General features: G+C 40.8%; 1 protein-coding gene across 5 annotated transcripts in view; it reads left to right on the top strand.

Annotated features, from left to right (window-relative positions):
* Window positions 1-27,318, top strand: part of WDR20 (WD repeat domain 20) — an 85,372-nt gene that overhangs the window by 36,356 nt on the left and 21,698 nt on the right. Inside the window, exons 2-5 of one of the 5 annotated variants that reach the window (XR_003088743.3) lie at window positions 1,772-1,954; window positions 13,087-14,370; window positions 24,810-24,953; window positions 26,390-27,250. Coding sequence is in view for 4 of the 5 variants with exons in the window: in XM_006119984.5 (XP_006120046.1) it covers window positions 1,772-1,954; window positions 13,087-14,370; window positions 26,390-26,443 (1,521 nt within the window). In the remaining variant the exon portion in view is untranslated. The other 4 variants (XM_006119984.5, XM_075926549.2, XM_006119985.5 and 1 more) reach the window with 4 other exon arrangements.

Raw genomic sequence — 27,318 nt, 5'->3', positions numbered from 1 at the left:
GTCTCCTACAGATAGATATCTTATGGTGTAGATAAGATAAAAAGATAAAAATCGTGTAAATTATTTAGATTGCCATTGTGCCTGGGAGCCCCTGTTGCAGACAAGGACTCCATTTTGTTAGGTGCTATATAAGACTGTTCCTGCTCCGAAAGGCATAGATTTCTAAGATAAAGCAACAGATGTATGCATACTGGATACAAGGAAACAATTAGGGATGTAATAGTATAGTCGATTAACCAATAAGCAAAAGCTTATAGGTTAATGCTATAGACTACACGCATTTCTTACTTGCCAGTAATTTTTTTAGCAGGCTGGCCAGCAGCCCAGCTCAGTCCCGGCTTGCACTGGGTCCTGGACCTATCCCTGCTGTGGCTCTGTATTTAAAGTGTATTATGAGCCAAGCAAGCAGCCCGGCTCAGTTCTAGCTTATGCTGGGTCCAGGAGCTCAAACCACTCTTCTCTTCCCTTCCCTCTCCCCTCCTCTCCCCCCCCCATGGGGGCTGCCTGGGGACTATACAATAGTTGACTAACAGATAAGAATTCATGAGTTAAGTGATAATTCAATTAACTGATATTTAACATCCCTAGAAACAATGTGACAATATTTGTCAGCATGATCCTCTGTGGTCTCAGCATAGCATCAACCAAAGCATCAGTTCTCAAACTGTGGGTCTGGATCCCAGAATGGGTCGAGATCCCATTTTAATGAGATTGCTAGGGCTGGCTTAGACTTGGACTTTAGCATTAGCTCCAGCTCCTGCTAAGTATCACCACTCAGGGCTGAAGCCTGAAGTCTTCAGTCATGGGTGTTGGGGCTGTGGTTACGCACCTCCTGCATTGGTCTAAAGCCCTGAGGCTTTGATTCTCCCCTGACCCTTGTCCAGTCCAATGAGAGGTTGGGGTTTACCCTTCTCCAGCTGATGGGACTCAGGTTGGCTTAGGATTTGGTCCTCTCTTCTGGGGGCATGTAGTATTGTTTGTTGTCAGAAGCGAGTCACCGTGCAATGAAACATGAGAACCCCTGAATTGAACTATTGTCAATTTTTTTGTAGGCATCACAGCAAAGGAGAGTAATGAGTGAGTTTTGTGGATGTTTACAGGAAACTATTCCCAAGCATGTGAGCAGAATGTGAAAAAGCACAAAGGTGCTTGTTTGTTACATTTAACCATCTAGTTTATATATGATTCTATGGCAGCAGCAAATATTGTAAAGGACAGATAAGGAGCTCAAAATGGTTCCAGGGTCCCCTAATACAGAAATGGCCTATGAAACCCGATGGCTAATAATACCTGTTTCTTATACTGTAATCAGTACCAACACAACTCTGCCTAGAAACAGGTATGTGGGAAAACTTCCCTTATCCCTCGGAGCATCCCTTCTCAGAAGCATCTCTGGTAGAAATGTTTATATAGAGGCTGAAGCCTAGATATTATTCTTTTGAGTCATTAATTTGTTGTGGGATATAGTGAAACTACAGTGCATGGACTTGATTCAGTATTCAATAAAACTGAAATACACATGTATTAGATAAACGTCTTGGTGTGTGTTAAATTGTTGAAAGCATCTCACGGTTTGTTCACGTGGCAGTGGTAACTTACTAAATCCAAGCTGATTAATACTTAAAGTTGCTTTGAAACTTAAGGTTAACCATTGTTTTGATCATTTTGCTATATACAGCAAACTTGTTTGCTAATAAACTAAATTCTATCTTAAAAAGTATATACATAACAGACTGTATTTTAATTTTTGTTTTCATTGCTCTTTTTGCAGGCTGCTGACTTGAGTAAACCAATAGACAAAAGGATATACAAAGGAACACAACCAACCTGTCATGACTTCAATCACTTAACAGCCACAGCAGAAAGTGTCTCTCTCCTAGTTGGCTTCTCTGCAGGCCAGGTCCAACTTATAGACCCTATTAAAAAAGAAACTAGCAAATTATTTAATGAGGAAGTAAGTAAGAATCTTGATCTCTTTGCATGTCAATGTCATATTTTTAAAAGTTAAGCAAGCAAGTCTCAGTGATTGCCTCTAAAATATAAATCTGCGCTAGGGTGTTTTTCACAAAAATCATATTGGCTTTGTCTAGACTAGTTTTGGTAATATTGTAACTAGTTGATTGCCAGTTGACTCAAGTTAATTAGCAGGAATGTCAATGCTACTGAAGCCATTCCACAAAATTTTTGTTCCAAGGCTGAACCACAGAAGGAAGCAAACACTTGTGCACTATAACGTAGTCATTGAATGGCCGCACAATTAGCATAATTGTCAAATGACTTAAATTTAGAATTTACAGTTAACTCTAGCAACCAAAAACCCTGTCCTAGACATTCTGAAAGATCAGGGCTAGCCTGGCTCAGCTTCCAAACTTAGCCTACCCGTTTTGGGATTGTTGGTAGGAGCCCCCTTTTTGGCACTTGCAGCTATAATTTGCAGCTGTAGACTAGTGTCTCTAAAATAGTGCCATTCCCAATAGGGTGCTGCTTTTACACCTCTCTGGTTCCTCCTCATGTTTCGAGGAGCAGCTGCTAGATCAGGAGAGAGAAATTCTCCTTGCCCTTTGCTCTTCCATTTCCCCAAACTCCTTCCCTATTCTCCTTCTCTGAGTGGGGAAAGTTTGCATTTTATTGGAAATCAGCACTTAAAAGATGCCTTCTTGTACACACCAATATACAACAAAATGAAGCTTCACTTTTTTTGTCTGTACAAGAAATGGAACCTAAAATTTACCACTGGGGTAGCTGAATTTTGTGAGCTGAAGTTTAGACAAGGCACCCAGTGTCCTCCGACATTGCCAATTTTAAGTACATTTATTTGACACAATGACAAATGTCTGTAGCCCTGTCAGCACTTGAATTTCCATTGATGTAAAGGAAGTGAGAACATCAATGGGGACTTCTCCCCAAAACTCCCAAGTGCCGTCATACCCCGTGTTGTTTGACTGAGCAAGCCCACACCCTGAGGGAAACTGCATTCTACCTGAATGACTTTCTAAAAAATGAATGTGCACTGGTGGTGAATTGATTCTAGTTTTTGTCAATTGAAATTGACAGGGCTCGCCGAGCCCCACTCGCCAGCCGCGCTGTCTGGTGATCTGCACGTGCAAGATCGTTCTGCGCATGAGCAGATCGCCCAAACCTGGCTCTTCCAGGTTACAATCTACTCACCACGGGTGAGTAGATTGTATTATTTGTCAAGCCCTGGAAATGGATGAATGTATTCCAACAGCTTGGGACAGTCTTCCCATTCTAGAATAACTGGTTACATTACATTACAGTGAAAGGAATCACCTCTCATATCACTGAGGCAGTTAACAAATGAGATGGCATTTAAACAGAAAAACCTATGGTAGATAAGATTACTTAATATTAGCAGTTGCAGAGATTGAAAAATGCAGGTAACAGTGGCAAGTTAGGTTTTCTACACTAACCTTAAATCTCAAAATTGCCAACATTTGAGCTAGTCACACCATTAATTAACCACAGGTTTTTTCAAATTGAGGTGTGGTTGACTGCAACTGGCAGTATATCAAAGTATAGACTTGTTGGCTAATCCTGGCAGTCTTAACTGTAATAGACTCCTCAGCTATTGCTGCCAAATCTGGGAGCCACCAAGGGACAGACAAATTGATACCTTGACACACAGGAGAATTAGTATATGTATCCAGTTCAAGACTTGGCAAGTCCCCATATTTCTTGCAAAATACAGTTGTCACTAGTGATGTGAAAGCACTGTCTCCTTTTTTCAGTGGAGAGGCAATTTCTACTATCCTTAAAGCAATCAAGATAGCAAATTCCTTTTGACAAATATCTGATCAGCAAAGTAACCTGATATCCCAGATCTTTATTCTCATGGTTGCCTAATGAAACAAGTTCAGTAGATAAAATCAGTCCTATTACTTTGTGAACAAAATAGAAAATAATTAGAATAGGCAAGACATGGGTACTTGAAAGGCTCATGAGGATATTACTTCTAGAACCATAAGGTTGGAAGAGACCTCAGGAAGTCAGAGTCCAACCCCCTGCCCAAAGCAGGACCAACCCCAACTAAATCATCCCCGCCAGGGTTTTGTCAAGCCAGAATTTAAAAACCTCTAGGGATGGAGATTCCACCACCTCCCTAGGTAACCCATTCCAATACTTCAGCACCCTCTTAGTAAAATAGTTTATCCTAATATCCAACCTAGACCTCCCCCACTGCAGCTTGAGACCCTTGTTCTGTCATCTCTGAGAATAGCCTCTCTCCAGCCTCTTTGGAACCCCCGTTCAGATAGTCAAATCGCCCCTCACTCTTCTCTTCTGTAGACCAAATAAGCCCAAATCCCTCAGCCTCTTCTCATAAGTCATGTGCTCCAGCCCCCTAATCATTTTCATAGCCCTCCTTTGGACTTTCTCCAGTGCGTCCACATCCTTTCTGTAATGAGGGGGATTGGACACAATATTCCAGATGTGGCTTCACCAGTGCCAAATAAAGGGGAATAATCACTTCTTCGAGTGGTGTCTCTGTGGGTGCTCCACTCAGGTCTCGGTGAGTCCCTGCACCGGCGATAGAGTTTTGCATAGCAGTGCCACTCGCACTGCGCACTCAGCCCCCCCCCTCTCATCCGAGGCCATGGAGCGTGCACAGCGCAAGTCCCATCAGTTCCTTTTCAACTGTCCCTGGTTGAAGACGGCTCTCAGCAGTGCTCTTCCTCCTGAAAGTCAGTTCCTAGTTAATTCTACCCCTGTTACCTCATAGTTTAGTTAATTTACTCCTCCTCAGAAACCAAGGGGTTACAGTTACAATTACAATCACTATAGGCAGCAACACAGGCCATACAATAACAGACCCAAGCAATGCCCTAATGGAAGGAGGAACCACCAAAACCAGTCCTCTGCAAGCCACTCCACCTCTGGCAAACAGCAAATTTGAAGTTTTGGCCAGGGATCTGAGCAACCACCCCACATCCCCAGTGCAGTCCAATGTCATCTTTGGTCACCGCCTGAGGCCTTTCTACCACCAGTGGGCCCTAATTACTACATACAAATGGGTCCTAGAAGTCATCAGATTGGGCTACACAATCCCCTTTACTTCCATGCCCCCCTTCCCATCCCTCTTCAGGGACCCCTCTCTCGAACCTCTGTTATGGGCAGAGGTCCTGAAGCTTCTTGCTCTAGGAGCGGTGGAACCCACACCCGAACAACATCACAGGAAGGGATTCTATTCTAATTACTTCCTCACAGCGAAAAAATCAGGGGGCTGGAGACCGATTTTAGACCTCCGGAACCTCAACAAGTTTATTCAAAATTCAGAATGGTGACCTTTGCAACAATAATACCTGCACTGGATGAGGGAGACCTGTTCTCAGCCCTCGACCTACAGGACGCATATTTTCATGTGACTATAGACCAGTCCCACAGAAGATTCCTCAGATTTGTGGTGGGACAGGATCATTACCAGAATACTGTCCTCCCCTTTGGCTTTTCTACTGCCCCTCGTGTGTTTTCAGAGACGCAGGCCATAGTCACAGTGTTTCTCAGAAGGCAGAACATAATTATCTTTCCTTACCTAGATGATTGCCTAATCAAAGGCCCCACCCATCACCAAACCACTATCATGACAACTACCACCAGAGAATGTTTTTTGCATCTGGGCTTGCTTATCAACATATAAAAATCCACCCTACAACCCACGCAAAAGATAGAATTCATTGGGGCATTACTTGATTCAGTCACAGCGAGAGCCTACCTTCTGCTGCAAAGATTCACCGCAATCTGCAACATTGCCCAACAGGTCTGACAGGCCCCTTTATCCACGGTCCACACATACCTACAATTGCTAGGCCATATAGCAGCTACAACCTTTGTGGTCCCCTTCTCAAGACTGCAAATGCATTGCCTACAGCATTGGCTCACAAACAACTATATACCAGCCCGACACAGCATTGCCAAACACCTCTCACCTTCTCCAATGGTATTACAGTCCCATGACGGGTGGACATCGCTGCACAACCTTCTCACCGGTGTACCCTTCCACCGACCAGACCTCTCAGTTACTTTAACAGATGCATCCCTTATGGGATGGGGAGCCCCCTTTGGGTCAGCATCAATACAGGGCACATGGACCCATCATAAAAGATACCTCCATATCAATATCTTGGAGCGCAGAGCCATACGCAAGGGGTGTGCCCACATTTTGCCTCTTATAAAGGGCAGAGCGATTCATGTCCTTATGGACAACACGCCATCCATGTTTTAGATCAACTGTCAGGGAGGTGCCCGATCACACACTCTGTGCCAAGGCAGTCAGATTTTGGAATTGGTGCATCAGGAACCACAACACCAACAGCAATGTACATTCCAGGAGAACAGAACGTCAGGGCCAACAGACTGAGCAGATATTTCTCAGATCAATACGAGTGGGAGATCAATACCAACATCCTTCTCACAATCTTCCACAAATGGGGCTTCCCAACTATATACTTCTTTGCAGCACTGCACAACTGCAAGTGTCACAGATTCTGCTCTTGGGCAGGAGTAGGCAAGAGGTTGGAAGGGGATGCTTTTGCCATCCACTGGACAGCTCCTCTTCTATATGCCTTTCCACCATTTCCACTCATCTCCATAGTGATCAACAAGATTTGATCTGATCGGGCCACAGTAATCCTGATAGCCCCAGCATGGCCGAGACAGCCCTGGCTTCCTTACCTATCCTACCTGTCCATAGACCAACCGATCCCTCTCCCAGCATTGCTGAATCACCTCACACAACGCTGCGGTACTATACACCACCTCAATATCAAGACCATGAAACTTATAGCTTGGTTCCTCAGTGGTTCCAGAATGAAGAACTTACCTGCTCAGACAGGGTCAAACAAGCTCTTCTAAACAGCCATCATCCCTCCACGAGGAACGCTTACCGGAACAAATGGACACGTTTCTAACATTGATGCGTGAGACGCAATCTGCATCCCACCACAGTTCCCATACCTAGCTTACTTGACTACCTTAAGGACCTCAGCGACGCTGGCCTCTCCATCAGCTCCGTCCGGGTCCATCTGTCTGCGATCACAGCCTTCCGTGACTCAGACGGCTTCTCCCTCTTCACACACCCATTGGTGAAACGTTTTCTCACAGGCCTGCAGAAAATGTGGCCAATTATCCGTCCTCCAGTACCACCGGGGAACCTGAGCCTGGTCCTTAATGTTCTTACCAGGCCTCCATTTGAGTCACTAGCCACTATAGCACCACAATACCTATCTATGAAGGTTGCATTTATAGTGGCAATAACGTCAGCTAGAAGGGTAGCAGAGATCGCAGCCCTCATGGCAGACCTGCCCTTCACTATATTCACCAGGGATAAAGTCATACTTAGACCCCATCCCAGGTTTCTCCCTAAGGTTATATGGAACTTTCATGTAAATGAGCTCTTTTACTTAGGAGCCTATTTCTCTAAATCTCATGCCTCCTTTAAGTAGTCTATATTACACACCTTGGATGCGAGGAGGGCAATGTATTCTACCTTGATAGTACCAGACCAACCAGGAAGTCAGACTTTTTGTTGCATGGTCAGGACCATGCACAGGAACAGCAGTTTCCGCTCAGCGCCTATCCAAATGGATCGTAGTCTGCATACTCACCGTCTGTGAACTTAAGGGAAGATAGCCACCACAGCCCATTAGGGTGCACTCCACATGAGCGATGGTCACCACAGTGGCCTTCCTCAATGTACTGCCGACACATTTGTAGAGCAGCCACATGGCCTTTGCATCATACTTTCGCGCATCACTATGCCTTACACAGCAGGCCGATACCTTCCACATCTCTAGCAAAGGCAGTTCTTCCCTCTTCCACCTAGAGAGACTCCAATGCCCACCTCCATTAGATGGATACTGCTATGGAGTCACCTGAGTGAAGCACCCACAGGAACACCACTCGAAGAAGTAGTAGTAGTTACTTAGCCTGTGCAGTAACGGTGGTTCTTCGAGATGTGTGTCCCTGTGGGTGCTCCACTACGCTCCCGTCCTCCCCTCTGCTTGGAGTCTCTGGGACTTCAGGTAGAAAAGGAACAGATGGGACTCGCACAGTGTGCACGCTCCACGGCCATAGGGCAGGGGGGAGGAGGAGAGGAGGCTGAGCGTGCAGGCATGGCACGAGGGGCACTGCTATGCAAAACTCTCCAGTCGCTGGCACAGGGCACAGGGAGACACATCTCGAAGAACCACTATTACTACATAGGGTGAGTAACTTCTTCTCTAGATCTGCTGCCAATGCTCCTCCTAATGCACCCTAATATACCGTTAGCCTTCTTGGCGACAAGGGCACCCTGTTGACTTGTATCCAGCTTCTCATCCACTGTAATCCCCAGGAATGTAACAATGCTTGGGATTTTTCTGTCCCAAGTGCAGGACTCTGCACTTGACCTTGTTGAACCTCCTCTGATTTCTTTTGGCTCAATCCTCCAATTAGTGTAGGTCACTCTCGGGACTAAGAATTATGAGGATAAGACAAAATAGGTGGATGAGACAGAGGACATATGACATAAGGTAACAAAAACGGCAGGTGCACAATTTTTAGTGATTACAAATTGTCACCTCTTAACCCTCAAGGTTACAGGTCTGTTTACATTAGGAACAGCTAAGTTTTGAGGGGCACTTGAAGGTGTAGCTGCTTTTGAAAGGTGTAGAAATATATTTCTGTACTGTAGTTTAAATGAATGACTCAAAGTTCTGCCTTAATATACTCAATAAGGAATCTAGCTGTAAAATCGAACATTTCCTGAATCAGTTTTTGGTGCTTCCCCACCCTCACCCCACATAGGCACACTTGCTGACAGGTATTTTGAAACAAATTACCAAAATAACAAACTGGCACCCTCTTTCTGCCCTCCTACCTAGCTACCTCTCCCCCTAACTTAGTGTCATCTGCGAATTTGCAGAGGGTGCAACCTATCCCCTCATAAGGACATTAATAAAGTTGTTGAACAAAACTGGCCCCAGAACCAACCCTTGGGGCCTGCCACTTCACGTCAGTTGCCAACCAGATATTGAGCCATTGATCACTATCCATTGAGCCTGGATCATTTGTACCAAAAAATTAAATTCTGTGCACAATATTTTAAAGTTCTGCACATTTTTGGTCAAAATAACATGGTATGAGCATGCCAGTTTGTTATTTTGGTAATTTGTTTCAAAATACCTGTCAGCAAGTGTGCCTATGTGGGGTGAGGGTGGGGAGGCACCATAAACTGATTCAGGAAATGTTTGTTTTTACAGATAGATTCCTTATTGAGTATATTAATGTAGAACTTTGAGTCATTCATTTAAACTACAGTACAGAAATATATTTCTACACCTTTCAAAAGCAGCTACACCTTCAAGTGCCCCTCAAAACTTAGCTGTTCCTAATGTAAACAGACCTGCAACCTTGAGGGTTAAGAAGTGACAATTTGTAATCACTTACTAAAACTTGTGCACCTGCCGTTTTTGTTACCTTATGTCATATGTCCCTCTGTCTCATCCACCTATTTTGTCTTATCCTCATAATTTTTAGTCCAAAATCTTATAATCTGTATCTGTTGCCATAAAAACCATAGCATAAATACGATGTAATATGGCTGTGGTCTTCAGATGTTAATATAATATAATTTTGAATAATATTTAACCTGGAGATGGGCTCTTTAGCCCTCTGAGCCACATTAATAGAGCAGTATGAGAGACCATCCATTGTGTCATCTCAGTACTTATTCCATGTCTAGAGGACAGATGTGGCCTCTGGCAGGCAGGGTTGACCCAGTTTCTAAGCATTATGCTTTGAGTAATTTTCTAATATTGGACCCACAATAGAGGCATGATTGCCCATCAACAAAACAGGCACCACAAATAAAATGAGCAAAGAAGCCAACTCTTTAGTTCACCATAAAAATAAAAACTGCTATTTGAAGATGCTTGTTATTTCATGAGAAATTTGCTAGATTGTCAGTGGTTCCCAACCGCTGGGCTGCTGCATCTCTGGGGGCTGGGGCTAGGGTGCACTGCGGCTGTTGGGAGAACCGTGTCCTGCCCCACCTCTCAGGCAGTCAACGCCGGGTGGGGTGAGGGGGTCTCATCCCGGCCATGGAAGAGCGCTTCCCTGGGAAGGGCTGCGCAGGGAAGTCCTCTTCTGCTGCTGGGAGGAAATCCCATGCTGCATGACCCTCCTGCTGCGGAGTGAACTGCTCTTCTGCTGCCAGAAGGAGACCTCGTCCCTGCCCAGCATTGGTTGGCTGGTCACGTGTCTCCCAACAGCCATGGTGGGAAGGGAGGCACTAGGCGCAGTGTGCTTCAGCCCCCAGAGCTGCTTCCACGCAGGTAGCAATGCAGGGCTAGGTTGGGGGGGGGAGGGCAGACATTGGGGGCTCCAGGGGCAGGACTGGGGATGGGGGGGGGGGGGGTCCAGAAGCTGAGCTAGTAGTAGGGGGGAAGTTATGGGGGCAGGGCTAATATTAGGGGCTGGCACCAGGGGGAGGTTCTGGGGGAGTTGGTTGCAGTGAGGCTCTGGAAACAGGAGGCTGGTACTGGGAGGTCTGGTGGAGGTGCTCTAAAGGGATGGGGGCTGGCACTGGGAGGCTGACACTGGGGGGGTTGGGTGCAGGGGACTCTGGGGTCAGTGGCTGTCACTGGGGGGTAGTGAAGGGATGTGGAGGGGCACTAGGGCTTAGAGCTGGTACTGGGGCATCTAGGTGCTGTGCTTTTGGTAGACTGGCAATGTTGTTTGCATATTCATTGTTTGCATAAATATGCAAATGTTATCAGTCTGCTAAAAGTCTGAGACTGGGTTTGCCAGTCCCCAGTATCAAATAGGTTGGGAACCACTGAATTATGTTACTGTTCTGAATATTCAAATACAAAATTATTTTAACTCCTCTTTTCAGTAGTACATAAGAAACACAATGGTGAGTACTTGACATACAAAGTTTGGCTTTCACCCTCAGGTTGACAGCAACAGAAGTATTTCAAAGCATAGCTTGAAATTTCCATTTAACTGCTGCTTTTCAGTATGGTAGACATATACCCAGAGGCTATGTCTACACTACAAGGTTTTTGCGGAAACCCAGTGGAGCGTCCACACCTCAAGCACATTTTTGCACAAGAAAATCGACAGAACAGAGGGCTTTTGCTGGTAGAGTAGTTCCTCCCCATGAAAATAATTCCTTTTTGCGCTACAGCTCTTGTGTAAAAAGGAAGGTGTGGACACTCCAGAGGGGTTTCTTGCGCAAGAAACCCCTATCAGAAAAAGCACAGGTGCTCTGATGGCCATTTTGTGAATGGTCATCAGAGCTTTCTTGCGCAAGAGTGTCCACAAAAGGCTTCTTGTGGAAAAAGCTCTGCAGTGTAGACAAAGCCAAAATGAATATAATTGTCTTCTGCCTCATCCATCAATTCACATTTTTTCCTGACAAATAGCTAAGTGCACTCTATAGGCAGTTAGTCCCTTGGGGTATGCCTAGACTACAGGCTTTTGTCAACAGAGGCTTTGTCGACAGATACTGTCGACAGAGCTTCTGTAGATAGAGTGTTTAGACTACATCCAGTTCTGTTGACAAAGCAAGCCGCTTTGTCAGCATGGGTATGTCTACACTACCCTCCTAGTTCGAACTAGGAGGGTAATGTAGGCATACCGCACTTGCAAATGAAGCCCGGGATTTGAATTTCCCGGGCTTCATTTGCATAAGCGGGGCGCCGCCACTCTTAAAACCCCGCTCGTTCGAACCCCGTGCAGCGCGGCTACATGGGGCACGAACTAGGTAGTTCGAACTAGGCTTCCTAGTTCGAACTACCGTTACTCCTCGTTACTCCTCGCTGCTGCTGCGGCTTTGCTCCCGGTGTCCCTGGTCTGCTGGAGACGGTCCCCAGCAGACCAGGGACACCTGGAGCAAAGCGGCAGCGGTGTCCCGCGCCTCTGAGGCTTTGCCAGAGCAAAGCCTCAGAGGCGCGGCACCACGCCGCTGCTGCCGCTTTGCTCCGGGTGTCTCTGGTCTGCTGGGGACCGTCTCCAGCAGACCAGGGACACCTGGAGCAAAGCCGGGGAGGCGGAGGGGTCCTGCGCCTCTGAGACTTTGCCAGAGCAAAGCCTCAGAGTCGCGGCACCCCGCTGCTGCGGCTTTGCTCCCCGTGTCCCTGGTCTGCTGGGGGGGGGGAGGGGGCGCAGCTAGTGCCCCCCCCCCCAAGCAGACCAGGGAGATGTGGAGCAAAGCCCCAGGCCTGTGGTAGAGCAGGTGGGGCGCTGCCGGTTGGTCCCGCAGCACCGCTCCTTGGCGCTACTGGACCAACCCGGCAACCCCAGCTGCTCTGCCCCCGGAGTCCTGATTCAGCCGCTGCTGATCAGTTTCAGCAGTGGCTGAATCAGGACACCTGGTGCAGAGCAGCTGGGGTGCTGCTGGATTGGTCCAGTAGTGCCGAGGAGCGGCGGCGCTACTGGACCAACCCAGCAGCACCCCAGCTGCTCTGCCCAAGGCGTCCCCAAGTCAGCCGCTGCTGAAACTGACCCTTGGCTGACTACAGGAAGCCCCTGCGTGGGGCTTCCTGGAATCAGCTGCTGATCAGTTTCAGCAGCAGCTGACTTGGGGATGCCTGGGATTCTTAAGTTGAATCTGTATGCAAGTCAGAACTGGCATCCAGATTCAGCAGCTGTTGAAACTGATCAGTTTCAGCAGCGGCTGAATCTGGACGCCAGTTCCGACTCATATACAGATTCAACTTAAGAACAAACCTACAGTCCCTATCTTGTACGTAACCCGGGGACTGCCTGTACTATTTTGAGACTTTATTTCTGCTTAAGTAAACCTCATGTTATATTGGGGTCTGTAACTAATTGGCCTTATTGAGGTAGCTTCATTATTGAATAAATATTGGACAGGTAAAGAATACATTTTCACAAATCACTTTTCCTTAAATAGTAGTTTCTTCTCTTCCTGTCTATCTTAAGTTCTTTTGCAAATAAAACTATTTTGTAACTATCATGAAATTGACCGTTTAAAAAATTCAGTAAAATGTTCTATTAATAGATGTAAACTGTAAAATAATCAGGTACTTTCTTAATGCATATCTTGTTCTTTGTTTTTCACAGAGACTAATAGACAAGTCCAGAGTAACCTGTGTAAAATGGGTCCCAGGTTCGGAAAGCCTTTTCCTAGTAGCTCATTCCAGTGGAAATATGTACTTGTATAATGTGGAGCACACTTGTGGTACCACAGCCCCACACTACCAGCTACTTAAGCAAGGAGAAAATTTTGCAGTTCACACTTGCAAGAGTAAATCCACAAGAAATCCTCTACTTAAATGGACCGTAGGCGAGGGTGCCCTGAATGAATTTGCTTTTTCCCCTGATGGGAAATTTTTGGCATGTGTAAGCCAAGATGGCTTTCTTCGTGTGTTTAACTTTGATTCAGTGGAGTTGCATGGTACAATGAAAAGCTACTTTGGGGGACTACTATGTGTGTGTTGGAGCCCAGATGGGAAATACATTGTAACAGGTGGCGAGGATGACTTGGTAACAGTTTGGTCTTTTGTGGACTGTCGAGTAATAGCTAGAGGCCACGGACATAAATCATGGGTTAGTGTTGTGGCATTTGACCCATACACCACTAGTGTAGAAGAGAATGATCCAATGGAATTTAGTGGCAGTGATGAGGATTTCCAAGACCTTCTGCATTTTGGTAGAGATCGAGCAAATAGCACACAATCTAGGTTATCAAAAAGGAACTCTACAGACAGTCGTCCAGTAAGTGTTACATATAGGTTTGGTTCTGTAGGCCAAGACACACAACTCTGTTTGTGGGACCTTACAGAAGATATTCTCTTCCCTCACCAACCTCTTTCACGAGCAAGGACACACACAAATGTTATGAATGCCACAAGTCCACCTGCAGGAAGTGGTGGAACTAATCCAGGAAGTAATGGAAACAGTATCACAACACCTGGTGGAAACTCAGTACCCCCTCCTCTTCCACGGTCAAACAGCCTTCCACATTCTGCAGTCTCAAATGCTGGCAGTAAAAGCAGTGTCATGGATGGTGCCATTGCTTCTGGTGTTAGTAAGTTTGCAACCTTATCGCTGCATGATCGGAAGGAAAGACACCATGAAAAAGATCACAAGAGAAATCATAGCATGGGACATATATCTAGCAAGAGCAGTGACAAACTGAACCTAGTTACTAAAACCAAAACGGACCCAGCTAAAACTTTGGGAACACCTCTCTGTCCCAGAATGGAAGATGTTCCCTTGTTAGAGCCTCTTATCTGTAAAAAGATAGCACATGAAAGACTGACTGTGTTAATTTTTCTTGAAGACTGTATAGTCACTGCTTGTCAGGAGGGATTTATTTGCACATGGGCAAGGCCTGGTAAAGTGGTAAGTTTTAATCCTTAATGCTGCATCAAAGAATTAGAACTTTGAATAGGTAGTTTTCTCAATATATCTGATTATTGGATATAAAATCTCTTTATGCTTAATGTAAAAAGGTTGTTTCCTTAGAGCCATACTTTTGGATACTGCATGCCATATTTCTGAATTATTTGAAGTGTCCTGGGGACCGTTTCTTAGTTGCCTTCCAACCAGAGAAATACTGTGTATCCAAAGTTTGTGTTCCTATATTTTCAAAATTTTATAGTATAAACACAACATGGTAAAGGCATAGATTTAAAAGTGTTCAATCACTAAAGTAACTATTAGTTATTCACACATTTTTCCTATGCTGCTATTTTCCTGGGTTTTGAAATACTACTGCTTTGAGTATACCATGAAATGCTAGCTTTTTTAGTGTTTAGGTATCTTATTTGAAAAAACACAAGCGTTTTAACACTAACTTCTTATGGATTTCTTCAGTATTAATACATATCTATCAACTTGTGAGCAAACTTTTCAAACCCTGTGCTGACCATATTAGAAATAATTCATAGTACAATTGCCTGAAATTGTATATCTGTCCTACTGTACTAATGAGATTTTTTTTTGAACCTGTATAAAGGTTTTGATTTTTATAGGGCTCATTATCATGAGAAGAATCATAGCCAAGGTTAAAAATCTGCATAAACCATATCATGTTTGGTCCAGTAGTGTCCATTTTACTAGCCAAATATGGAGCAAAACTGAATTTTTTAGCACAGACCTTTCAATCAATCAATCAATCACATCTACCAGTTTATGGTAATTTGTAGGAGTTTTATCCTCTATTGTAAAAGCCTTTGAATCTTGAATCTTGATTTTGTCCATTACATGGCATTTTCTTCTTGTTTTTTTTAATGAGCCTAAAACTGTCATCTTACAGCCTCAAGCACCTTCCATGTCAACATAGCTTTAAAATTCTGAGATGAAATACAGTTCTGAGAAACCATTGCTAACCATTGAACCTGCAGCAGGTGCGCTAATTTATGTCTGATTACTTGTGTAAATTATTTGAATATTTTCCTAATTAGACAATATATAGAGATAGTTCCTTAATGCTAAAACTGTCTGATTCTTTAGAGCCATCTATGGAGCAATAAATTTGTTCCAGAAAACTAAAATGCACTACAACTTATCTATCTTCAGATTTCTGTCGCATGTCTAAAAATGACATGACTATAGAATTAATCCTTTTTAAAAAGAGGTGATGCTAGCTGCTTGGAAACTCCAAGCACATATTCTTAAAGCTCCTCAAGTTTGATTCTGAAATCTCATATTATATGCACACACAGAGAATTTCTTCCACTTAGTATCTCTGCACACTTACTTAGTGGCTAGATCAATTAAGTCTGAACATAGTGAATCTTTCTCTTGATGATATGGGGAAGGGGCATTACTTACTTTAAAAATAATCAGTACATGAGAATCATGTAACTGAAAATAGTGAAACTACATTACAGTGGAACTAGAACATCTGTAAATCAGTACAAGTCACAAACATTCTTGTAAAAGTAACTTTAAACGTGCATTAGTGTCTCAGCTTTCCAGAGAATATTGCCTTTTTGCGTAAATGTTAACCCAGATTTTGTGTGTGTTCAAATATTTGCTTTTTTTCTTTTAACTAGTAAATTAGGTTTTTTCTTAAACTGCTGAGCGTAACTTAGACTGTTTTTGTGCATAAATGGTTTTGATTTAGAATATATATCTCAGATATTTCAGAGATAGAGTATGCAGTACCCAAAAATGAGGATTTTTGTCTTTGGCTAATATGGAAAACTTTAATTACAGGTAAGTTATTTTCATGCTGAAGTTCTCAATCTTTGAGATTAATATATTGCACACCGATGTAAATGCCATATTGATTAGGATATATTTACTTCCCTAGAAAGATATTTTCAAATGGACTTTGTAGCTCTTTCTTTATTTGCATTTACAGTGAGTTCTTGCTATTTAAAATGTGATGGCATGTTTACAGGGTTTTGATGGGGAAGTATCTGTGCCAGAAAGATAAGCGTCCTTTGGTTTATAAGATAGAGCACTTATTATAATTTTATGCATATTTAATGAGTGGTGAAAGTATAAAAACACTCATGGGAACATGTCACTTCTGGGTTATAGACCACATATTTCTATATTGCCAATGGTTTTATCCTTGGCTAAGTGTCACTTTGGAGTTTAAAGCTGCTATCTTCTGTCTTGCTCCCATCATATGGGTTCTTGACAGTTCTGGAAGAGTACCCTCTGCACCATTTTTTTTCTTAATTAAAAAAAAAAAATCCACCATTGCCTCTCAAACCACCTCATCTGAGTGCCAACCATAACCAACTCAAGGAAAATTAAACTAGCCTGGCAATAGAAAGCGCCTGTACCAGTGAGCCGCCATCCTACCTTTCCCTCTCATTTGCCTCCTCTTGTAAGAGCCACCAAAGCACTTACTGTGCAGTCTAAATGACAGTATGCCGTGTATTTGCCACTAATTTACAAAAAGAAGGCATTGAGGCTCAGGTGAAGAGTGGTCTTGCTTAGTTTAGACAGATTGAATCTCTTGTCCACAGTGTGGTCTCCACTGGCCTTTGCTGAAAATCCAGAAACGGATCTTCAGCATTGATTCCATGAGGCCATTATGATGCACTGCCATGCCAATCTCCCATAGCCTACACTGCAAGCTTTATGAATTACTTCAGTTTACTCATCATACCTTGAGCTTTCTTATTGGCTACATTGTTCTAGTAAAGTATGTGATCCAAACATGCTTCTTTTAAATCATCACACTAACACTTGGTGAAAAGCATTGCAAGGGGTTTACAAAATGAGTAAAACAAATTGGGTGGAGGTAAAGAATTGTTTTCATTTTCTGAAAAAGAATGAATTTTTTATCTTAATTTGATCCCTTCATTTACAAATTTCACTTTCATTTTAGGAACTGTAATACCATCTTACACACTCTTCCTGAGGGTTTGAATTCTGAGATGTATTTTTCTTTCCTTAGTTGAGTAACTGCTATCAGATTGGCCATGGAGATTGCTCCATAGATGGGTCTTAGAAAGTTTCATCTTATCCTTTAACCTGTCTGAAAACAACTTAAATAGGAGAGAATTAGAAAAGTGAAATTGCATATGAATCACATTGCCATTTACTTTAAAACCAAATTATAAGTACTATAGATACCATAAAAATGCTTTATCACTACATGCAAAGGAATTTAATAATTCCTTTAAACTATTTTCCTAGGCATGAATGTAGCTTCCCAAACTAAGTTACTTCAATACAGTACAAAATAAATTTCATTACCTAAATGTTTGATACTAAAATTTAACTTGCTTATCTTGTACAACCACATGGTTTTAATTTAAGGAAAAATTACCACTTATTTCTCTTCTGAGAGCTCAAGGTAAGATTGGATAGAATTCCAAAAAAGTGAAATGGCAACATATATCTGGAAGACTAAATACGTTACCATTTATTGAAACAATGCACATGAAATTTCGAATGTTTTTTTATTCTTATTGTACATGAAAATCTTAAGTAATATCCTTAAATCTTCCAACTAGCTACAGTTGTAGTACGGTATGTTTTAGTATGACTTTTTTATGTTTTTGCTAAAAGTACTTAAAGATTCATGTATTATACTTCGGTGAGTGGGGAGACTAAGCTACATGTGAGTTCTTCCTCGGAGGGGGGGAAGCATTTTTTCAATACAACTGAAGTTTAATTACTGGTATTTTGAAGTACTGTCATATAGAAATATTTTCATGTGATAACAGCATCTCTGTAAATGCTACAGTAAAACTGAATCATGACTGTATGATTTCAGGGTACCAAGGTGAAATTTGAAGTTTCCTGTAATGTGCATATACTAGCAAACAAAATTGCACATATAGTACTCCCTCATTAGCAGGTTGAATTTATACTAATATACTCGTTTGACTTATGCATAGCGAGGTGTGGCAAAGTGACTTCAGTGAAGCCAGGAGAGATCATAACCCTTTATAAAAGGTCTTATAAGTGCAGGTTTCTGGATTAGGAAATCACACGACTTTTACTAAACACTTGCAGACATGCCATGCTTTGAACTATCCTCTTTTAAAAACTTGGTTATGTGCTTGAAGAGACTGTATAAATCTGCCCCTTTAGTGTCTTAAATCTACTAAAATGATACTGAAAAAAATTGTTGGCCTGCTTATGTTACAATAATGAAATTCATGTCAGTTAATTTACTGTGGCACAACTTAGCTGTAAAAGTTAAACAGTTTTTTTCCTGCATTTTTACCAATTCTGTATACTTGAGTTTGTTAAAGATTGATATGTTAGAGGTGATACTGTACAAAATTGTATTGACTATACCTTTAGTGAAAATCAAGAGAATTCATATGTATTTCCTTTTTACACTTCCATCTAATTTCTTGACACCTTGAATAAATTTCATAGAGCCTTTCTAACATGAAATATTGTTAAATTAACTGTTGCAATAATTAAGCTTTAATAAGTATTGTTGGTATATTTATAATTTTAAAAATCAAGTTTGTTTCATACTGCTTATTTTTTAGCTATTCTGTTATCACTGTTACAGCTGAAGAACCTTACTAAATACTTGACATTACAGAATTTGCTGAGGTTGTCCTCTGTATACTGACGTTAAATAAAATGTGACTGAATTATAAATGTAGATAATTTTCAATACTCCTTTTCACATCTAAGTTCTGAAAGCTGGGATATAGTTAGGTTTTTTTCTGCATGCTATACATGCCTTTTTGAACAGATGGCTGCAGTGAAACATCTAGCTTTTTAGCTGCTATTTTATAACGTAAGGAATTGGCTAAATCATGCAGTTTGAGTAAATATTCAGAAATTGTTCTCAAGTTGATATTAAATCACATGTGGGATTAGATGTCACTTCCAACTCTTGAAATATGTTGTAACGTTCTTGTTTACTTTTTAAATCCTTAAATATAAGAACAATGTGAAAATTCCATGTTAAACTGATTCAGTAATTCAGACATTGGTACACTAGGATGTCAATATATAACCATCAAGCAGCAGTTGGAATGGAGAATTTTGTCTTTGGACTCTACAGGAGCTCTTTCCCTCTGTAGATTCAAGCTGTGTGTTGGTCACAGTCCTAAATAGACCTTGAGACGTACTATACAAAACTAAGTTCACAGCCCTAAAGGATGTGCTTTAAAAAAGAAGTCAATTCAGGTGCTTCATACCTAGAAATAATATCGTAGGGCCAGAACAGACCAAGTCTGACATTGACTTGGATAGTCAAGTTAGGCTACAATGTTGCCCACTCACTCCCATCAGAGGCACATGGGAACAGCTGATCAAGGTTTTCCATCCCTTAAACCAGAGTTCAGGTTTATTCACATAAGCATTTAACAAAAATGATATTCTTGAAGTTGTTTTCCAGGTTTGAGCTTTTCTAACAGCCTTCAAATTCTCCTTATTTCATTGTATGTAAGTTTGAGTCATTATGAGCCCTGGAAAGGAGAAATCAATTTCCTGGTTGGTGAAACTCCCCTGGAGCTTTCTGATGATTGGGGAAGATTCTTCCTTTATTGGATTTAAACTCTTCATGGTCTGGCATTTGAATGAACAACCTTGGTATGACTGAGCCCGGTAGCACTTTTGGAAGAATGTGGTGAGAGGAAAGGTGAAATCTATCCTGACAGTGTGATGTGGGAATGTCTGTAAACAAGAATGGGTTGCCCTAACAAGTTTCACAGGAATCAGTGGGAACTGGAAAGCAATCTGCCATTCCCTATTCTAGTCATAATGGATACTTTAGTAAAACTTCCAGCTGTAATTTGACTTCTGTTTTCCTTTTTAAATATCTCTTGCACAAACATCCATAAGGAAAGTCAGTGTGATTGTGCTCTAGTCTAATTTGAAAGTTCAGATTTGATTGGAACATTCATCAACTTCACTGGTTTCCATCCATTCACTGTTCTCAGATTGAGAGTTCACATATTCTTGGCTGCTGTAATTTCTACTCAAATTTGCCTGGTTTTTCGGAAGTCACTTTTTTTGACCTGACACGTGACCTAAATCTTGCCAGAAGTTCTAGCGTGAAAGGGCTAGAGAATATTGCTTTCTGTACTGGAGTACTTTCTTCCTAAACTAGGTCAAAGCTTCCATGCCTGGGTGGGATTAGGACCCTGCCAGCAAAAGCATACATGCACTTCAGCAGGTCTTAGTGAAGATACACAAAGCAGTTACACTCATGAGGGTATAGTTTGTCCCTTGGACCACAGACACCTTTCATATGTAGGCCAAAGTGTTGAGCCCTTAAGGTATGGTAAACTTACCTCTGGATGTTTGGGGCAAAGAGTTTTTACATAAAAGAGTTTTGCCACACAAGTTAAGGATGGAAATAAACTTCAGTAATTAAATATATGCTAATATATACCAGAAGTAAAATTGCAACTGAATCACTTGTGTTGCTGCCGCATACGTTTACAAGGAATTTTATCCTACTTGTATGTAATCTATACCTCGGCATACTACACTACTTCAGCAAAACAAGAAAAGACAAGTAAATACTTTAGCACTAAACAATTCCCATGAAGCGAATAAATCTTTAAAAAAGGAAACCAAACAAGCATTTTAAATAGAAATTACTATAACATTGGCTTTCCCATAATTTCCCGTTCTCCCAGGCTCTTGCAGTTCAAGGAGTCTTCTGCTACACGATGGGTGTATGTTCAAAGGATTTGCCCTTTTTTAAAAAACATTTCAACGCAAGTTCACAAGTTGATCTTATGACTCCATTAGGAATTATTTGAGCTAGTAAAGAAATTCATGCAGTTTAGTTCCTCGTTTTAACATTTAAAACACTTATCAAGCTACTTGTTGAGGTCTCATTTAAACAAAGTTTTTATCAGTTTAAAACTGTGAGCTCAGATTTAAATCAGTGTAACTTTGTGGATACTTTGATTGGTTTAATTTGCATCTTGGCAGCGCGAGCCTGTCTAACAAGTTAAAAACTGGATGTAGTGTCTAAGTAAGCTTAAGGCCTGATTTACACTGCTGCAGCTTCATGGTGGGTGTATAAATAAGTCTGAAGATTATCAAGTGGATCATATAGAACCCAGTTACCACCATATGTGTTGCTTCACATTTTTCAATTTCTCACTGAGATACATCAGGTAGAAGGTATATTTTTCTTAATACCTAAATTTCTGCAAGTTGGACTAATCTATTCCTCCTTTGGCTGCAATCAATTTTATCTTCATATTTGTAACTCTGTGGTCACTTTCATCAGCACTAATCTCATTTCATATTCAAGTATTAGCTGAAAGATTTTGAAATTCAGACATTCAGATTATTGCAGCTGAGAGCCTGGAACTTTGCATTGTAAATTTGTCTTTGCACATCACTTCAGTCTCAAAAGATATTTCAGAGGCTTTGCAAGTTTGTTCTTTCTGAAGGAGAATTAAAAATCAAAATGCCTTCAGTACCAAGAATTGTGGGTGAGAATAAGTACTCAATGTTTTTTTTAAAAGGCTGTCTCTTTTCTGAATAGAAAATGCAAATATGGCTCATTCTGAACTTGATTGGAATATCTTTAGAGGTCTAAATGCCTTTGCAGGATAGGGAAGGAAAAGCTAAATGAATTTGTTTGAGCATGCTCAATGAGTACAGTATATTATTTCAGACCCATTTATGAAATAATATATGTTCTGGTAAGCCTGACTAGTATTTGATAGTCCAAGAGACCATTGCTGAAACTTGAATTAAAGAACTCTGCAAAATCTTCCCAACAAAAAGACCAGTTTTAACGGTAGGAATAAGGAAACGAATATATTAATTTTGTGCATCTCCCCTCCCGTCGTGCTTTCTGCATTTTTTTGATGCATTCTATGATCTGTAACTTACACATTTTATTTTAAGAAGATTTGGACATCATAACTTCAAAAGATGTCCTAAAAAAGTAACAACTATCAAAACTATGAACTTCTTCCTACTTTACAACAGTGAATGGAGCAAGATGTGAATGTTAAAGCTTAACAGGAATAACATTTTTCCTCTTGTGGGTTATGGATTTTTTTAATTAGAAATAAATTCCTGGTATGAGTGTTTCGTCTTCTATGAATGCTGTTCTAATTAAACAATAAAAAATAGTGTAGGTAATTAAAATGTCACCAGTCACTTTTTTAATTGGCCCTTGATGCACACTTAGTATTCACTATCTTGTTTACTGAAAACATAGCTTAATACAATGCATATTATGCACCAAAATAATTTTGTGTGCACATGGCAGATTGGAAGTTGCAGTAGGAATCTGAATTTCTTCATACTTTCCAGACTCTAACTTGGAAGTGGGCAACCTGACTCTTGCATTAGCAGGTTTTTGTACTTAATTGCTTTTCTGCAATTTGTGTTTTGTCCCATCTTCTCTGGGCTATCCAAGAGTAGTTCAGTTGCAGCAGGCCATTTTGTCTCCTTATCTTCACTTCTTTGCTTCTTTCCTGCTTGAACGTAAGTTTTCCTCACAAATACTGATCATCGTTGGATGAAAATTCATATTCATATGCATAGTTTAATGGCCTTTTCTTGCTTTGCTTATATGTAAGAAGACCTACATAACACAGGTTAAAGAACTTCACCTAGTAACTTCTGCATCAAACCCATAATTTGTTTGACCCTATCGCTTCAAAAAATATCCAGTCTCAATTTAAAGAAATCCGATTACCACTTTCAGTTAAATGTAATCTGTGATGCTTGTTTTCATTCTTGGTCTTAATGTGAATTATACCATTAAATTGTTACCCATTGGAATATATTAGCCAATATAGGTTGAACCTCTCTAGTATGGCACTCTGGTCCGGCAACATCTGTGGCCTTGCATGATTTTAGTTACCTGGATGCCCACTTATCAGGGGTTTAGCCAAGTTTCCTGTAGGTCCATAATGTTTGTTTGCAGCCATCAGTCCTGTCACACAATGTTCTGTGTTGTTGTTTAGTTTCAGTTTACCCCTAAATGTCTTCTAAGAGCACAGTAAGCGGCGGAAGTGTTGGTAATGCTGCTAGACAACATTGAATTTCTGTGGTTCAGCAAATTCTCTGGGTTGGCACCAACCAGATCCCAAGGGTGCCGCACTAAAGAAGTTCAACTTGTACTAACTTTTCACATTCAAAGAGCTGTACAAACATCTAATCTTATCCCATTTTGAAGTAATTAGCAGTTATTGATGGGCACTAACTGTATTGGTGGGCACCTGAACCAGGTCTTATACAGTTCTAAGCAAGGTAGTGTTTCAGGATAGGGATTAAAACTTGGGAGTGCCTAATGTCCAATCCTATATTCAAACCATGCACCCCATTTTTCTGATAAGGTATTCATAGCCCAAGAGATGAGGATACACCTGAAGATCAGAGGGTATGTGCTGCCATATTGATTGGTAGTGCTTCCTAGAATGGCCACATGCTATATAAAGCCATACTTTAACACAACAAATTTCTCGTGTGTTTTACAGGAAGTGACATTTCAAATAAGGGTTCCCTAATCATTGACAAGGAATAGTGCCTGTTTCTTTAGTCTGACACCTGAATACCATGGTCATGAACCTATTAGAAATACCTTGTTGTTACACCATCTTTATAGGATTTAATTTGCTTTTACAGTCATGGGATTACTAGTGCATGCACATGTCAGACCCTGGTTAATTTATCATAAATAAAAGCGGGCATATTGGTACATTTAGATGTTAACTACAGAATATCCTTTCTCACTGCATTTTAAAAGTTACTATGTTCTTCCAAGAAAATGAAAATTTTTGGTGTCATGGTTTAGGATTAACAGACTCTTGGAATGTGGTGTGTGATAACACAAATTCTGCATGTGATTCAGCATTTCTGATTTATACATCACACCATTTATTTCCTAATTTGAAAACAAAAGGCTTTTGGGGGTAACATTTTCAGAAGTGCCTAATGACTTAGGTGATGTTAAAATGTTTAGGTACTGTTCCATGCCCTAAGTATTTTCATCGCAGTGAAGGCAGGCAAACCATACGATTCCTCCTTCTATGTGATGCTGAACTCTGAAATGTGCAACATCTTTAAGGCCTGAATATCCCAGTTGTATATGTAATGACTATCCCACAAATATATTTCAGTGCATAAATTATGAAAATCAGTTGTAAATTGCACAGAGTAAGTGTAGATGCTACTTACAGAGGGCAGTCTGAAGCATAGTGCACCATACCACCTTCTGAGTACCCATTTTGTGCCACGAACCTCACAAATCATGTGGATGCATCCCATGTCTGAATTGGTGGATCAGAGATTTTAAAGGGGAGGCTGAGTTTACCTGAACTTACATTTTTTGCGACTCAGATCCACCAATCCAGAACATCTTCCACTTCCGTTTGTGGTTTAAGAGAACAGATTTTTTTCTTCAGTAGGGGTTCCTGGATTCTTGGATCCAAGCAAGAAAGAGCTCCTATAGACTCTGAAGATGTCACTTAATTCTACATTCCTATTGTTAGTTGCTGTCTGATCTTGTCTAGCTTGATGGATCTGAGTCACAGGAACATAATTTAGAGGTAAGAAACAATTACAAAGTGTGATTTTTTTTTTTTTAAGCTGTATAGCAGGCTTGTCCAAACTGGCTCATGAACCTCATGCAGCTCTTTTACAGTCTAATTGCAACTCCCAGCGCCTCCACCCCCCTCCCTATTCATCTACCAGACTGGATGGGGAGAGCTCAGGGCTTCTGCCTTGTGGCAGGGGATTAAGGGTTTCTGTCCGGGGGAGGGGGGGAAAGAGGGTTGAGGGCTTTAGCCCTGTGGGGGATATCAGGGCAGAACCCCCACACACACTATAGCAGGCACCACTCTGCGGGGCAGACTGAACGTGTGTGGCAGCTCTTAAATTTCTGAAAATTTTTATGTGGCTCAGATGGTCAGTAAGGCTGGCCACTCTATTTAGCAATGAAAAGTGAAGTCTTTATGTTAATCAGGTTAGCTTAGCAAGCATTTAGTTCTTCAGGCTGAATCACTCTTCTTGCACTTTGTCATTTTGTTATTAAAAAACAAACCTGCTTTCTGGGGCAGATGTTTGTTTTTAAATCTGAATGTTGGTGTGCAAATTGAAATTCAATCATTGCATTTCTTTTCAATGAATGACACAGAAAAGTTTGATCACCTGGCAGCCTAAGTACATAAGTGGTTTTATTATACAATCCAACCCAGTTATCAACAAGAACCATCAGTAGCTAAGAATGCTACATAATTCTTATGCTACAAATCTGAAATATAACAAGCCACTGTTGAATTTTGTAGTGCATTTCAGTGAAGTGGTAAACTTACGAAGAAAATTAAGTGAATGGACTTATCTAAATTTAAATGGTAATGTGAAACTTTGTGAACTGTCTTCCTGCCACACTCTCAGGTGTTTTCTCGGCATTCTTATTCCCAGCTACCATCTACGAATATTTGTGAAAATATTTGTATTGTTTACTATTTTTCATTGCCAGATGAGGAACTTTGGACTGTCACCCATAGTATTAACATTAATGGAAGTTAACTAGCTAATTTCCTTCTTTGTCTTGATGGCAGAGTAGACACATTCTCTATAGTGCCTATTTGCTGTATATTTTACCATTAGTTTTAAAGGATGCTTGCTATTTGCGTAGTATGGTTTAAAAAGAAGTGTCCAGAAATTGCCAGTGGCTTGAGAACAATGCAAGGCAAACGAAGATCAAACATTTGCTACAAATTCATAGTGTTCTACATACATTTATTAATCCATCCCAGAAACATTTATTTGACCATTACTAAGCAGGCTAAAGGAAATGTTTGATATAGGAATCTGGCACATGATATTTGTAGGAATTAAAGTAATATGTGAGTACATAGAAGGTAATATGTGCCTGTACATAGAAATCTTTGTACTGATAAATTTATCTGCTGCAGATTAATTATTTTAGTTAATGTCACAGGCTCTCTTGCTGGATTAATGTAAACTGCTTTGTTTGCAGGGTTTATTGTCATCCCAAAACCAGGCCAATTCTCCAAGTGGAACTGTAGTATAGCCATCACACTACTGATAGCGAATCTTTGAACAAAGGACAAGAAGTAATGGCAGTGGAACCAGGAGCTGTTCTTCATGCAGAGAACATCAGAAAATATAAAATGGCAGTGTATACACTTTGAATTATGTGAATCACATAATTTGCGAAAGAATAATGTAATGAGTTCTTAGTCTGGCTAATACTTCTAGGCTGCTCATCCAAAGGAGAATTTTCCTTTTTAAAAAAGAAATGCTTCATTTGGTGTTGCAGTAAAAAAAAAATTTCTTAATTTTCTTTATATTTTTCAAGTTCAGTGTAATTTAATCTATATCTATATAGATATAGAAAGATGTGTAAAATAGAGTATGTTTCTTAAATCCAAGTAAGTTTAATGGTTATATAAATTAATACTTCACCATTGTTTTTTGCACTGATTTTTTTTTTAACCAGAGATGGTTAGAAGACAGCCTGGAATGCACTCATGGAGAAAGAAAGTCACTACTTTCTGGCTTAAATGTAATTCAGGAAGATGGATGCTGCAATCAGATTTTTTTAAAGCAAAATTATTTGCACTTAGTCTAATGCTAGTAGAAAATTACTTTAAAATGGGTATTCAGACACCCATAAAAGCTATGTTGTGGAAAAAAGATATCCTTTGTATCTATGAAACATTTATTTTAATATTGTTTGCAATTGCAATCAGCTATGTATTATATGTATAAATGTAATTCAGTGATTGGGAGGAAAATGGATCAGTACACTAGTAATTTTCATCATCTAAAAGATTTCTAATTCTGAAAATACATATTAAACTATCTTGAATATGCAGTTTTGTTTGTTCTGTTTTAAATTGGATCAATTTTAATGTAATCTCTTGTATTAAATGACAGGTACAG

This window comes from Pelodiscus sinensis, chromosome 5, assembly GCF_052426305.1.
Source record: "Pelodiscus sinensis isolate ZL-2025 chromosome 5, ASM5242630v1, whole genome shotgun sequence".
Classification (NCBI taxonomy): Eukaryota; Metazoa; Chordata; order Testudines; family Trionychidae; genus Pelodiscus; species Pelodiscus sinensis.
This window is presented reverse-complemented; position numbering and strand designations above follow the sequence as displayed.